At 54.1% G+C, this 12,777-nt stretch overlaps 1 protein-coding gene across 7 annotated transcripts in view; it reads left to right on the top strand.

Moving 5' to 3' along the window:
• Positions 1–12,777, top strand: part of Camk2b (calcium/calmodulin dependent protein kinase II beta) — a 92,768-nt gene that overhangs the window by 34,693 nt on the left and 45,298 nt on the right. For all 7 annotated transcript variants that reach the window (XM_020163020.2, XM_074065439.1, XM_074065440.1 and 4 more), the window contains exon 2: positions 2,633–2,727. In XM_020163020.2, coding sequence (XP_020018609.1) covers positions 2,633–2,727 — 95 coding nt within the window. The remainder of the gene's footprint in view (positions 1–2,632; positions 2,728–12,777) is intronic.

Below are 12,777 nucleotides of genomic sequence, written 5' to 3' on the forward strand. Positions count from 1 at the left end.
CCACTGGGGAAGAAGAGGGGCACAGTGGTTTTGCAGCTGTGGGCTGAGTACCTGCAGTGGACTGGGGGTTGCCTTCATGGGGGAGGGGGTTGGTCATTGAGGGGAGGAGTCCTCGTTAGAGGTGGCTGGCTTCAGAGGGAGGAAGAGGTGGGGCTGAGGAGCTGGTGCCCGGCACAGTGGCCACTCTGGGGGCTAAGCCTTTCTGCCCTCCTCCTCCTGACAGCCATTGCTCCTCTGAGAGTATGAGTCACTGGAATGGGGACCCTGTTCTCTCTTCCTTGGGGAGGCTACCTCGCTGTGCTGGCTTGTGGCCAGCAGCAAGGTCTTCTTCACCTCTGGTACCCATTGAGCACCTGCCACCTTCCCTGCCATATGGTGGGCAATCACTCCTGGACCCCAGCTGTGCCTGCCTCCTTCCCCCAGCAGCTGCACTCATCCCTACTTGCCTGCTCTGATCCATAGCTGTTCCAGCTCTGGCTGCCAATGCAGGGGTGACTCCAGAGCCCTCTGCAGAGGACAAAGGGATGTCTGCCTTGGAGAGGGTGGAGCGACCACCTGGGCAGTCCACCCACCTCTGCCTTCCTGTGGACTCTTGTCGTTCCATCTCTCATGCTGGGGATGGTTGTGGTACACCGGGTCTGGTCAGCCACTGGGAGCCTGCTCTGCAGATGGGAGGGGTGTGGGTATTGACATCCCCTCCATGCTCTGGAAATAGGCTCCCAACCCAGTCTCAGCCCAGTGCCTAGCTCTCAGGCTGTCAGAGAAGACGTGCTGTCCAACTGTGGGAACCACTGAGGCGCAGCCCTCAAGTCAGGTCAGGTCCCTGGTGCAAAAAAGCCCGGACTCTCCGCTCCCTTTGGGACTTGGCCTGGAGCTGGCAGGGGACACTAGCTGAGCCAGGCTATGGGCACGGTGCCCTCTGGGCTCGGCAGCACAGATGGCCGCTCAGGGCCGTGCTAAAGCTCTCAGCTCTGCAGTGCAGGCAGGGAGTGAGGGTGGGCAGTGGTGAGATTTGTGGGGCAGACAGCCACACATTAGCCCATCAGGTCCTTCTGTCCATCATACAGCTGGGGAAACTGAGACTCAGAGGGCTAAGCCACCTTGTGAATCCAGGAAATGACAGACAAAAGATTAAATCAGAGCAGGCACAAAGCCTGGGGCCTTTCCCTTCGCCCACTGTTTCCCAGGACAGTGTCCATCAAAACCAGTGCAGACAGAAACAATCCCTTCTGGCTGGAGGTGTGTCTCAAGTGGTAGAGCCTCTACCTAGTAAGCACAAGACCTCAGTATGCCCCCTCAAAAAAAAAATCCTTTCTTTGCATCTTTCTTAAAAAGAACTATTTTAAAAATGTAACTGACGCACATAAGTGAAAAATACCCAGTGGAACAGGAGACTTCAGAGTGAGCAGGTATAGACCCTCCACCGCCCTGCCCCTTCTGACACTCCTGTTCACAGATTGACTTTAAAAAGCAAAGGGGCACCTGGGGTGTGGTGATCACACCTGCAATCCCCATACTTGGGAGACAGACGCAGGAAGATCATGAGTCTGAGACCAGCCTGGGCTACAGAGCGAGACCCTACCTCAACCTCCCTCTCCCAGCCAAAAAAAAAAAAAAGCAAAGCTGGAGTTCACTGGCTGCCCGAGTACTACCTGAGTCAGTAAGAAAAGACTCAATTAGATGTAGTGTGATCATTTATTTTTCCAAAGAAAGCAAATAGTACATGTTTACAAAGATTCATCTCAGAGGATTGTACCAAAATAGGGGGAAAAAATTAGCACTCACTGTCAGAAGCTCTGTCCTGACCTGGGGCCCTTACAGAACAGGTGTGGACGCTTGAGGTCTCTCAGGCCATCCAGGTCACCTAAGCATCAGAGGTGATGCTCTGAGCTGGGCACTTTGGGGGTAGAAAGACAGGTCACAGGGGTGCAAGGTCAGCATGGCCTCCTCCCTCCTAGGCTCCAAGTCCATAGATACAGCAGGAGGTCCTCTGCAGGTCACTTTTGTGGGCTGCATTCAGGACCTCTCTTGATGGACTCTGTCACTTTAACCTATACACCCAAACTCTGATTCTCTTTTGTGACACCTCTAGCCCTCTGGTCCAAGCTTCCATGGCCTCTGCTGTAACACAGGGACAGTGGAGTATCCTAGGGGAACCGTCTCCTTGCTTTGCCCTCTCCCTTCCTCTAAAACCTTTCTTGAGTCCTTGTGTCCCACTGAAACATCCCAATACATCTGTCCCCTGGAGCTGGCCGTTTGTCACGGACTTGGTATGGAGTACCGAAGGATGTGCCGAACCCTCAAGTCTAGCTGACCTACAAGGATAGGGAGCCCACGGGTTGCACAAGAGTTGAGTGGGGTCCCAAGGGCCTCCTTCCGAGTAAGGTGGCTCATCCTCCTCCCTGCAGCCCCTATAGGATGTTTGCCTGGCAGGAGCTGTCCTGGGAGTTGGCCCCTGTCCTGCTGGTACACAGTGGGGTGTCCAGGAGCCTTCTGGAAGGGGCACAGGCCTTTGATTGCTGGCCATCTGCCCAAGGCCTGGCCAGCGACTGGATGCTGGGTATTTGTGGAAGATTAATTGGCTCTGTCTCTTTCCCTGTCTGTCTGTCTCTTGTCCCCTCTTCCTCCCCAGGGGGGCTTTCTCTGTGGTCAGACGCTGTGTCAAGCTCTGCACTGGACATGAGTACGCAGCCAAGATCATCAACACCAAGAAGCTGTCAGCCAGAGGTAGGGTGGAAGTGTCCAGTGGGGCTGGGCAGGGGCTGGGGAAGCCATGCCCTGTGGACAGGGCTGCAAGCTGGGCTTAGCTTGGGCTGGTCCGAAGTTCCATGCAGATGGAACAGGCTTCGGGGTTCGTGGAGTAGAAGTTGCAGTAAGGGGGTTGGGGTGCTGGGGCCCACTCTAATTGAGTGGGGTGTGGGAGGTCTTCACTCTTAGACTTAGCATAACCTTTGCTACCTGGTTTGGGGTCCTGGAACCCCAACTTGGCCTCCCCTCCCCAAGTCTGTTGGTCTCTGTCCCCAGAGCTGGAGGGAGAGGAGCTCATGGTGGCAAGGTGCAGGGTTGCCCAGTAATGTCTCCACAGTTCTTGGGTCACTTCTCTGGGCAAGTGACCAGAAGTAATATCTTCTGGTGGAGTCCTGGCACTGAGGGGGTGACAGGCAGCTTCTTAACCAAGTCTTCTGATCAGGGTCAGAGTCTCTCACCTGACCTGAGGAGGCCTCCACAGTCTTGCAGGTGTGTGCAGAAGGGCCTTGATCGTGCTGGTCTGGGAAGGCCTTCCAATTCCTACTGGGGCTGAGCAGAAGGACCCCCGCTCTCACTGGGGAGGGGGCATACTGATGGCATACAAAACTGGAATTCAGTCTATAATGAGCTTCATGGTGTTGGGGCACAGATTTCAGTGGGCTGGGTGTGGGACCCGGGTAGGACAATGGGTTGAGTCCCCAAGTGAGGTGGGCTGGAGGCCTGGCAGGGCCATGGGGAGTGGGCGGCCACCTCAGCAAGATGGCATGCCATGTCACCCCTCTCTCCCCCACATCTGTCCTCCCTCCCTCCCTGGGACACAGCCAGCAGGCCTGGGGAGCATCCCTACTCAAATCCGAACTTACTGGGAGCCAAGGAGCCCTGACCCCTCCCAACTGGGCCCCTAGGTGCTGTGGGGCTGAGTGTGAGGAGAGACTCAGTGGGCCTCCTCCAGTGGGCAGGTGGAGGTGAGAACTGCCTGTCACCTGCAGAGTCCACAGTTTACAGTTCAGTGACTGTGGGTCAGTCGCTGATCCTGCTCCTGTGCAATTATCAAGCTGTGTGTAGGTGTGTTTGAGCACCTGCTGTGTACCAGACTGCCAGGCCTCCGCTAAGTGTGTCTTCTTGGGAGCATTCCCTGAACCCTAGCTGGGAAATTCTCTAGGCTCTGGGGGTGTACCTGCCCCAGGCTTTGCTTGCCCCCACATCACTGAGTGCTTCTCTGGGCTGGTCCGGCTGGGGAGGGTGAGTCTGTGCTGAAACCTGGTCAGGGAGAGTGGGAATGAGACCCATAGGTCCAGGGCACAAGTTCCCTGCTGACCTCCAGATGGGGCAGGTGTGTTTGGGGGTAGGGACTAGGGTGTCCTCTCACCTGAGATCCTGCATGGGCTAGATACAGACCCTACTGCTGGTGGTGGGCTCTTCTGGCCTCCCCAGTGGGCTCTTCTGGCCTCCCCCAGGCCTTGCTTATGGGCTGGGCACGAGCCAGCACCTGGGACTGTGAGTTTGGTTTCTTTTCAGTGGGACACAAAAGTGGTGTAGAACTTCTGTGCTCAAGGTGAGCCCATGCCAGTGTGAGGCCATTTCCTGTGCTGTGAGTCTCCAGGTGACATCTCTGAGGCCTGGACACTCTGCTGGTCACAGAACACCAAGGAGGAGCTCTGTGATGCAAAGCGGCCTTAGGTTGTGTGCACACATGTGCTCCTGTGTGTGACTCCGTGGGGTGTGCATGTATGTATGTGCACGTGTTCCTGCGTTCATGTGGGGCTGTGTGCATGTGTGTCCACATGTGCTCCTGTGTATCCATGTGGGGCTATGTGTGGGCTGTGTATTTGTGTGTGCATGTGAATTTCTTTTGGTCCGGCTTCCAGAACTGGGCAGAGTGACACTCGGGCACCTGAGCCATGAACAGCCCAGGTTGAGCAGGAACCCCGACTGGTCTTTCTAGCTGCTACTTAGGAAGATGCTTCAGAAAACCCAGGGAACTGGAGTGAGTGACATGGGACAGGGTCGGCTGGACAGCCCCTGACCTGGGAAGCAGTGGACAGAGGTGAGGGCCATGGACTCTGAGCCTCAGTTTCAATGCTCTCTGAACATTGTCTGAGTGTCACCATGGGTGGACCAATGCCAGCTGTGGTATTGGGGCAGATGTCACCAGGAGCACAGAGTAAGGAGCTATTGGTTGTTGGGAGGCCTGGTGGGATCCTGGGCCTCTGAGTGTATGGCCCCCAGGATGGACTGTTGTGTCTGGTGTGCAGGACAGGGAGGAGCCATCTGCCATCCACTGACACTCTGTCTCTGGGAGATGTGGATCAGTGTGAATGGGCTGAGTGACAAGGGAGTGACAAGGGAGTGACAGTGAGGGCCACACAGCCTGCTGCTCTCCTGGCCCCATAGAACAGCTCTGTCATCACGTGGTTGCAGTGGGTGTTATCTCTTGAGTGATATGGACAGCAGGGCTGGCCTGGTCTGGGAGGATGGGGCAGGATGCACAGTGTTGCCCCTCACCAACATCCTGCTGGCCACTGGAGAGCTCTGTCTAGGAGGGGCCTGAGCTGCAGGTTCCCTGAGCCAGTCTTCCATGGCACACAACTCAGAGTGGTGGTGGCCACCACTTGACCAGCTTGACTGTCCCAAGTGCTGGGACCCTGTTCCCAATCTGGAGTTCTGTGTGGAGTTCCTGCCCCCTGTAACCCCCAAAGGATCATACTCCCTTGGGTAGCACTGCTCCTCCCTCCCCTCATCAGCTTCTGGGAGGCATGCCCTCTATCTGTCACCCAACCCAGTGTGTGTCACTGTAGCTCTACCTCCATTTCTGGTGGCCTTGATGGACTAGGAGCTGGCACTGCCCGGTGCAGTCCCTTCTGTACCACACCTAGAACCGAGGCACTGAAGAGCCACCAGGTCACACTCAGGTCCCACAACCACATGGTCACACACTAGTGTTAAAGTTAGTACCCGTGGAGGGCTTGCTGCGTGCACTGGGCCAGTACTCAGGATGATTCTGTGTCCCTTACATTTGGTGGTCGGCCCTGGTGGGGATGCAGGTGTGAAGAATTCTTTGGGGACCCTAAGGCAAGGGGAACGTGACCCTCAGGTCCTTGGAGCCTCCTGGGGGCCCCTCATAACACCTCCTCTCCTGGGTGTTATGATCACCACCCCTCGATTTCTCTCTTGTTTGCCTCAGTGGCGTTTCTTCTACTGATGTCTAAGCCTCCACGCGACCTGCTTTGTGTTCAGGGGTCCCCATGTGGTGGGTTCCTTCCCATTGCCCTGTGATGTTCTGTTGGACAAAGAGCTTCTTCCAGCTCTGTCACAGACCCAGTGGAACCCCACACAGGAGGGGAGGGGCTCAGTAGAAGTGCATCAAGTTTGGCAAACAAAATATATTCCTTACTGCTCAATGTAATTGTCTAAAAGCTTGTCCAAATTTATTAGCCTCAGACACCAGAATCCATAAATGGTTGGTGCTTCCTCCTGCCTTTCCATCCATCTCAGAAGGACAGCAGTCTTCAGAGATGGTCCTCACAGGGGCCCCCAGAAATCCTGTCCACCCAGAACTGTGCACCCCACTCCAAGGAGGCACAGCTATGCAGCTAGCACCCTGCCCTTGCTTGGCTTGGCAGGCATCTGCATGCTGCATGACCTCAGAGGACTGCTCACTGACTGGGTACGTTTCTGCACAAATGAAGCCACCTGGCTCCTTCCTTCTTCCCTGGACACCACCCCCATGCTAGGGAACCAGCACTGTGCTACCGGCCTCTTCTTTGGATCATTTCATCCCTGCCAGCTTCTGCTCCATTCAAAGACCATGTGGCACATCTGACACATGGTTTCCTGGACTCTGTACACTCAGTCTTACTCATGGACTAATACACAAGACCACCACGTGCTCAGACGGACCCTTACTCATCCAAGTGAGGACACAGCTCTGCCACATCCCCCAGAAATAAGCAACAACAGTTCTGGGGGCAGGGGTGGAGGCCTTGGAAGGTTGGAGAAAGTTGCATTGGATCTTGAAGGATATGTAGGAGTTTGTTGGCTCAAACAAAACCATCTGGGTATTTTTTCTGTGGAATTAGGCAGCTTCTTTGAATTATCTTCATACCCCCTATTTATATCCTCGAAGTGCTCCACAAGGCAGGAGGAGTGAGGGGAGTGGAAATCTGAACCCCCACAGGCATGGCTTGCTCTGTCTCCCTCCCTCCCACCCCACCCTGCAAACCTCTTCTGACCCCACCCTGCAAATAGCGGACCCACCCCTGTGCTTCCTGACCAGTGATGCCCAGGACCCCTGCTAATATTCGGGCTGCTGAGCTGAGCTGCCTGTGTACAGGGAGTGCCAGGGGCTCGTCACAGACCTTGCTCCCTGGTGATGGCTCTTCTCAGGCCCCATGCCCGGCTACTGCAGCCCCATGTTGGCTGCAGGCAGGGCTGGGTGGCAGGAGGAGGGACAGCCAGCCAGGAGCTGGGTGGGAGTTCTGCACAGCCATGGCCAGCCCTCCCTAAGGCTATCTTCTTCCAGCAGATGGTTCTCTGGCCAAGGAATCTCTGCCTTGTGCTGCTGTCTCTTGCCCACGGTCCTCCCCTTTCTTCCCCTTCATCAACCTTGGCATTTCCCCCTGTTTAACTTTTTATTATAGAAAATTTCAAACATTCTCAAATACAGAAGAGAAATGACAGAATAAGCCTTAGCTTCAACAGTGTGGTCAGTCTGGTCCACCTGTTCCCCAGACTCATCCCACTCCCCATCCTGTTCATAAGTGCTTCAGCAGAAAAGGATTCTAAAAACATCCACAGCAGGGCTATCACTCCTAAAGCCAGAAGCAGCTCCTTGACACTGTAAAACATGCTGTTTCTAACAGTATCTGTTTTTTTTTCTTTTTAATTTTTTTATTATTCATATTGCATACAATGCTTGGGTCATTTCTCCCCCCTGCCCCCACCCCCTCCCTTACCACCCATTCCACCCCCTCCCTCTCTACCTGGCAGAAACTATTTTGCCCTTATCTCTAATTTTGTTGTAGAGAGAGTATAAGCAATAATAGGAAGGAACAAGGGTTTTTGCTGGTTGAGATAAGGATAGCTATACAGGGCATTGACTCACATTGATTTCCTGTGCGTGGGTGTTACCTTCTAGGTTAATTCTTTTTGATCTAACCTTTTCTCTAGTTCCTGGTCCCCTTCTCCTATTGGTCTCAGTTGCTTTTAAGGTATCTGCTTTAGTTTCTCTGCGTTGAGGGCAACACATGCTATCTAGTTTTTTAGGTGTCTTACCTGTCCTCATATCTCCCTTGTGTGCACTCGCTTTTATCTTGTGATCAAAGTTCAATCCCCTTGTTGTGTTTGCCCTTGATCTAATGTCCGCATATGAGGGAGAACATACGATTTTTGGTCTTTTGGGCCAGGCTAACCTCACTCAGAATGACGTTCTCCAATTCCATCCATTTACCAGCGAATGATAACATTTCGTTCTTCTTCATGGCTGCATAAAATTCCATTGTGTATAGATACCACATTTTCTTGATCCATTTGTCAATAGTGGGGCATCTTGGCTGTTTCCATAATTTGGCTATTGTGAATAGTGCTGCAATAAACATGGGTGTGCAGGTGCCTCTGGAGTAACCTGTGTCACAGTCTTTTGGGTATATCTCCAAGAGTGGTATTGCTGGATCAAATGGTAGATCAATGTTTAGCTTTTTAAGTAGCCTCCAAATTTTTTTCCAGAGTGGTTGTACTAGTTTACATTCCCACCAACAGTGTAAGAGGGTTCCTTCCACTCCCCCTCCCCCTGCATCCTCGCCAACACCTGTTGTTGGTGGTGTTGCTAATGATGGCTATTCTAACAGGTGAGGTGGAATCTTAGTGTGGTTTTAATTATCCGGTTTTCTACAGGACTGTGGTAGAAATATCACAGTTGGGCCACCCACCCTTGGCACCCTAAGCCCTGCTCCAGGCAGTGTCCCTGAGAAGCTGCTGTGTCACACTTGGTGGCCCCAATGTGGCCTGGGACACAGCCTCAGAATCTTTGCCACTAGGGAGCCCAGCAAGGGAAGGGAACCCACCAATCCCAGGTCCCAGGGGCACCCATCCCGTGAGGTGAAATCCTGCTTTCCAGGAAATCACCCCAAGCTGGCCTTACCTTGACCACTGTGAGCTGTGACTTGTTTTCCCTTCTGTGGCCCAGCTTGTCTCATAGGGGTTGGTGGTAACATTGCTGGGTGGAGGGAGGGTCCAGTGATGTCCCCAGGAAGGGCACTGTGTAACTTCCTTCTTGGCCCCTTCGGCAGATAGAATCTTACCCTCTGTGAGCTGGGGCTGCCTGTCCCACGCCCTCCGTTGCCCTGATCACCTCTTCTTAGAGAAACAGAAAATCCTTTATCTCCCCACTTGACCCTGTGGGCTTCTCTGAGGGGGCAGCAGGAGGGATGAGGGAGTGGGTCTCTGAGTTCTCAGAGCTCCACGATGGGGTGCTTTACATCCAGCCCTGGCCACCCTGCCATACGGCCTTGGTAGGGTCCTACACCTCAGTTTCCCCAGCTGTAAGATGAAGCTAAGACTTTCCTCAGAGGTATGTGCCCGCTGTCTGAGTACAACCAGGGCTCCCTCTCCGGCTTGCCACCCCACTTCCTGGACAGACAGTGACAACACCTTGCCTCTGGAGAGCCCATGTGGCCACCCCTGTAGCAGCAGTCTGGTGCAAATTCCAGGGTCCCCTCCATTCAGCTGTGCTGGAGCTCTCTCCCCAGACCTTGCTACAATGGCCCCAGGACACCTCCCAACTGCCCAGGTATAAATGCAGCTAGTTCACCTGGTGGCTTCCCAGCCCAGAGCCTGGGAACATGCAGAGGTGCCACACCGCTAATGTCTGGCTGGCCCTTCTTCCTCCCTCCTGTGAGGCTAGGGTCAGGGTTCCTTCTAAATGCCCTTGCCCCGTTATTCTCAAAGCAAAGTGTGGGGACTGAAGGGACAGTTCTAGAAGCCTGTCCACCATCTTCATGTTCATACCTGGAGTCCAGTGCAAACATGGTGACCCCACTTCCCCAGGCACCCACATGATGACAGGGAGCCCCATTCTCCCACCCGCTGCATCCAGGTCCCAGGGAACTTCACTACCTTGGTCATTCGAGGGTCTGCTGCAGGGGAGGGGGACCCTGTCACTGGACCCAGAAAAGCCACCAGACAGTGCTCAGAATGACGCTTGTTATGCCAAAGGCCGTAACAGCTGGATTTTAAAACCTTAATACTTAATTAAATAGAGGATTGAGACATTCAAAGTCTGAATGAACTGAATAATTAGAGATTATTAAACTACTGTTAACAAAAGCAGTTAGAGGAAAATTAATTGACTGGGGGTAAAGAGATCATTATTCATGAGACTTAGAAACATTTTCTGTTCTTGCCCCCCCCAACCCCAGCTCACTGTGTCAGTTACACAGCTGCTCCTGGGTGGTTGTGTCTTTGTGGGAGCCCTGTGTGGAAGTGAGCCGGTGGCATGCTCACTGGCACAGCTCCTTAGGAAGCAGGGCAGAGGTGACCCCTGATTAGTGGCTGCACATGGGGGGACCACAGGGATGGGGCCCTGCCCTGGACACCCCCTCTGCTCTGAGGCAGGGATGTGTGTACCCTCCCTTATCACAGTCCACACTGCTGCTTAGAGACCCTCACCACATCCTCAGGGTGGGCGTGAGCTCTCAGTGTGCACAGGAGGAAACTGAGTCACAGAGAAGCGGAGAGGTGCTCAGGGTCCCTCAGCTGGTAGTTAGCACAGCCTAGGGTTCACCCAGCTGAGACAGGCTGCAGTTTGGTTCAGTGAGGGGGCAAAGGGGGGCTCACAGGTGAGACTCACAGGTCTCAGGGTGCAGTCTGTGATCAGAAGACTTCCAAATTCTTTGTGTCCCTCAGGAAGAATCCATGGCAGGACACGTGGGTAGAAATGGAGCTTATTAAAAGTTAGGGAAGGGAATCACAACAGGGAGCATGGTGGGCGCAGATGGAATCTGGAGGCAAAGAGAGAATGCTTCTCTTCCCCAGGTGCTTTTAAAACCTACACTAATCCATGGGCAGGGAGGAGCCAGGTGATTCTCACCCGATAATCAATGAGTGCGGAGGGGCATGGGTGGTTTCCGTCCAGGTGAGAATGGTCTCTGAGCCAGGGCATGGTCAATCTGAAATACAATATTTTTCTGAGTCCCAACTTTCCCTGATTTTTGCCTGCCTCACCAGGAGGGAGCTTACATCACTGGTGAGCCTGACGTTACAGGTGAGATTCAGGTCCAGCATGGCACCTTCTCCCATCAGTAAGCCCACATCCAGCTGGCCCCAGTTGTCTGGGACCTGTCCTCTGCAAATCTCATATGACCTCTTCTTGTCTTGGGGAACGTGCCTTGCCCAGAGGTGGTGGGAAGAGCTGTCCTGATACCTCTGAGGTCTGAAGTCTGAGCCTGCATCCCAGAATAGGAGAGGCTTGGGGGGAGATCTGCACCCCGCAGAAACCTGCCTAGGACCCTTTTGGTACAGCACCGGGCTTTCATTGCAGACAGTGATGCACCTTCCTACAGCCTCATGACCCGCAACCAAAAACGACTCCTACCCAAGGGGGTAACCAGAGGATTAATAGGGACATGACGCCACAGAGCAGGGTGGCTGAGCATGTGCAGGAGGCAGTGCCCGACCCTCCCAGGGACCCTAGGACTCCCAGACTTGGATGTCCCATCCCGTGCCCCTACAACCTCTTCCCTGTAGCTTCCAACATGAGGGAATTGAGGAAAGGTAGGTCAGAAGTGTCTCAGAGGGTGGACGGGAGTGGGGTTCCTTCCCCTGGGAGCTGCCTCCTCCCCAGCCCCAGTCTCCGTGTTATTCTGTTGCCAGGACTTAAGTTTATGGGGTGTAGGGTAGGAGGGGGTACCCTGCTTGCAGGTGCAGATGGAGTTGGAAGAGGAGGTGGGGGCTCCCCCATTAATATCCCAGGGGTGAACTACCAGGGACAATGAGGGAGCCAGGCTGGGACTGTCGAGATTTAGCAGGTAAATTTGAATTTCAGATAAGCAAGGAAAAAGCATGTGTAAGCATGTGAAGGGGATGGGTTTTTTGTAGTCAGTTCATTAACTCAATCACTACTATGCAAGCCTTCTGAAAACAAGGTCCCCGAGGAGGTTGGAAGTGGGGAGACTGTCATGGGCATCCTGGCTCTTGGTATCTCACCTGTGGGGAGGAGAGGGTGAGAAGCCCCCAGGCCGCTTGTTCACTGATGCTGGAATGTGGCTGCTGGTGTAAACAAAGTCCCCCAAGGCTGTGGGCGTGACTCACTGGGTCCAGCATCAGCTTTCAGAACCCTTTGACCTCTGGGAGCAAATGCACCTTGTGCTGTGTGCAGCCGCACCCCATCAATGCATAGAGGGCTGGGGAGGGATGTAGTTATCGGGGTCAACCCAGCCATGAATTTGAGGGCCCTTCTTGGTCATTTTGCCAGCTGTTTCTGGGTCCTGTGCAGGCTGCTTACCTTCATAGACGTTGGGCCTGAGGACGTTGAGCCACATCAGCTGGTGGGGGTCAGAGAGGCCCCTGATGGCAACCTAGAGTTGTAGCTGCTGGGGGCTGGGTTCTGGTCCCTCCTGCCTCAGTCTTTGCTTCTGTAAAATGGGTAACGGTAGCCCAATGCTGCCTGGCTCTTCTAGAGCTGACAGCCCCAACTCCATCCGTCACCCAGAAGGTGAGCTAATGCATGTTTGGAGCCTGGATCCATGGTGTAGTCAAAGCTCACCTCACCTTGCTTTGCTCTTAGGCGCTCCCGGTGGGGCAGGGGCTGCTGAAGGCTGTGCTGTGCACATAGTAGGTCCTGAATCTACAAGGTTTTGAAGGGAGGGAGGAGTCTACGAAGGTCTGGCTCAAGGACCGAGGGAGGAGAAACATGCAGGCTGAGGACTGCCTCTGTGCCTCGGGACACCCCTGGCTGTATGGCTGTGATGGGGGCCAGCCTGGGCCTTTCTAGGTGATTTAGGAAGGACCGGTAGTTCACTTGAGGGCTGGAGA

The sequence above is a fragment of the Castor canadensis genome, chromosome 2 (assembly GCF_047511655.1).
Source record: "Castor canadensis chromosome 2, mCasCan1.hap1v2, whole genome shotgun sequence".
NCBI lineage: Eukaryota > Metazoa > Chordata > Mammalia > Rodentia > Castoridae > Castor > Castor canadensis.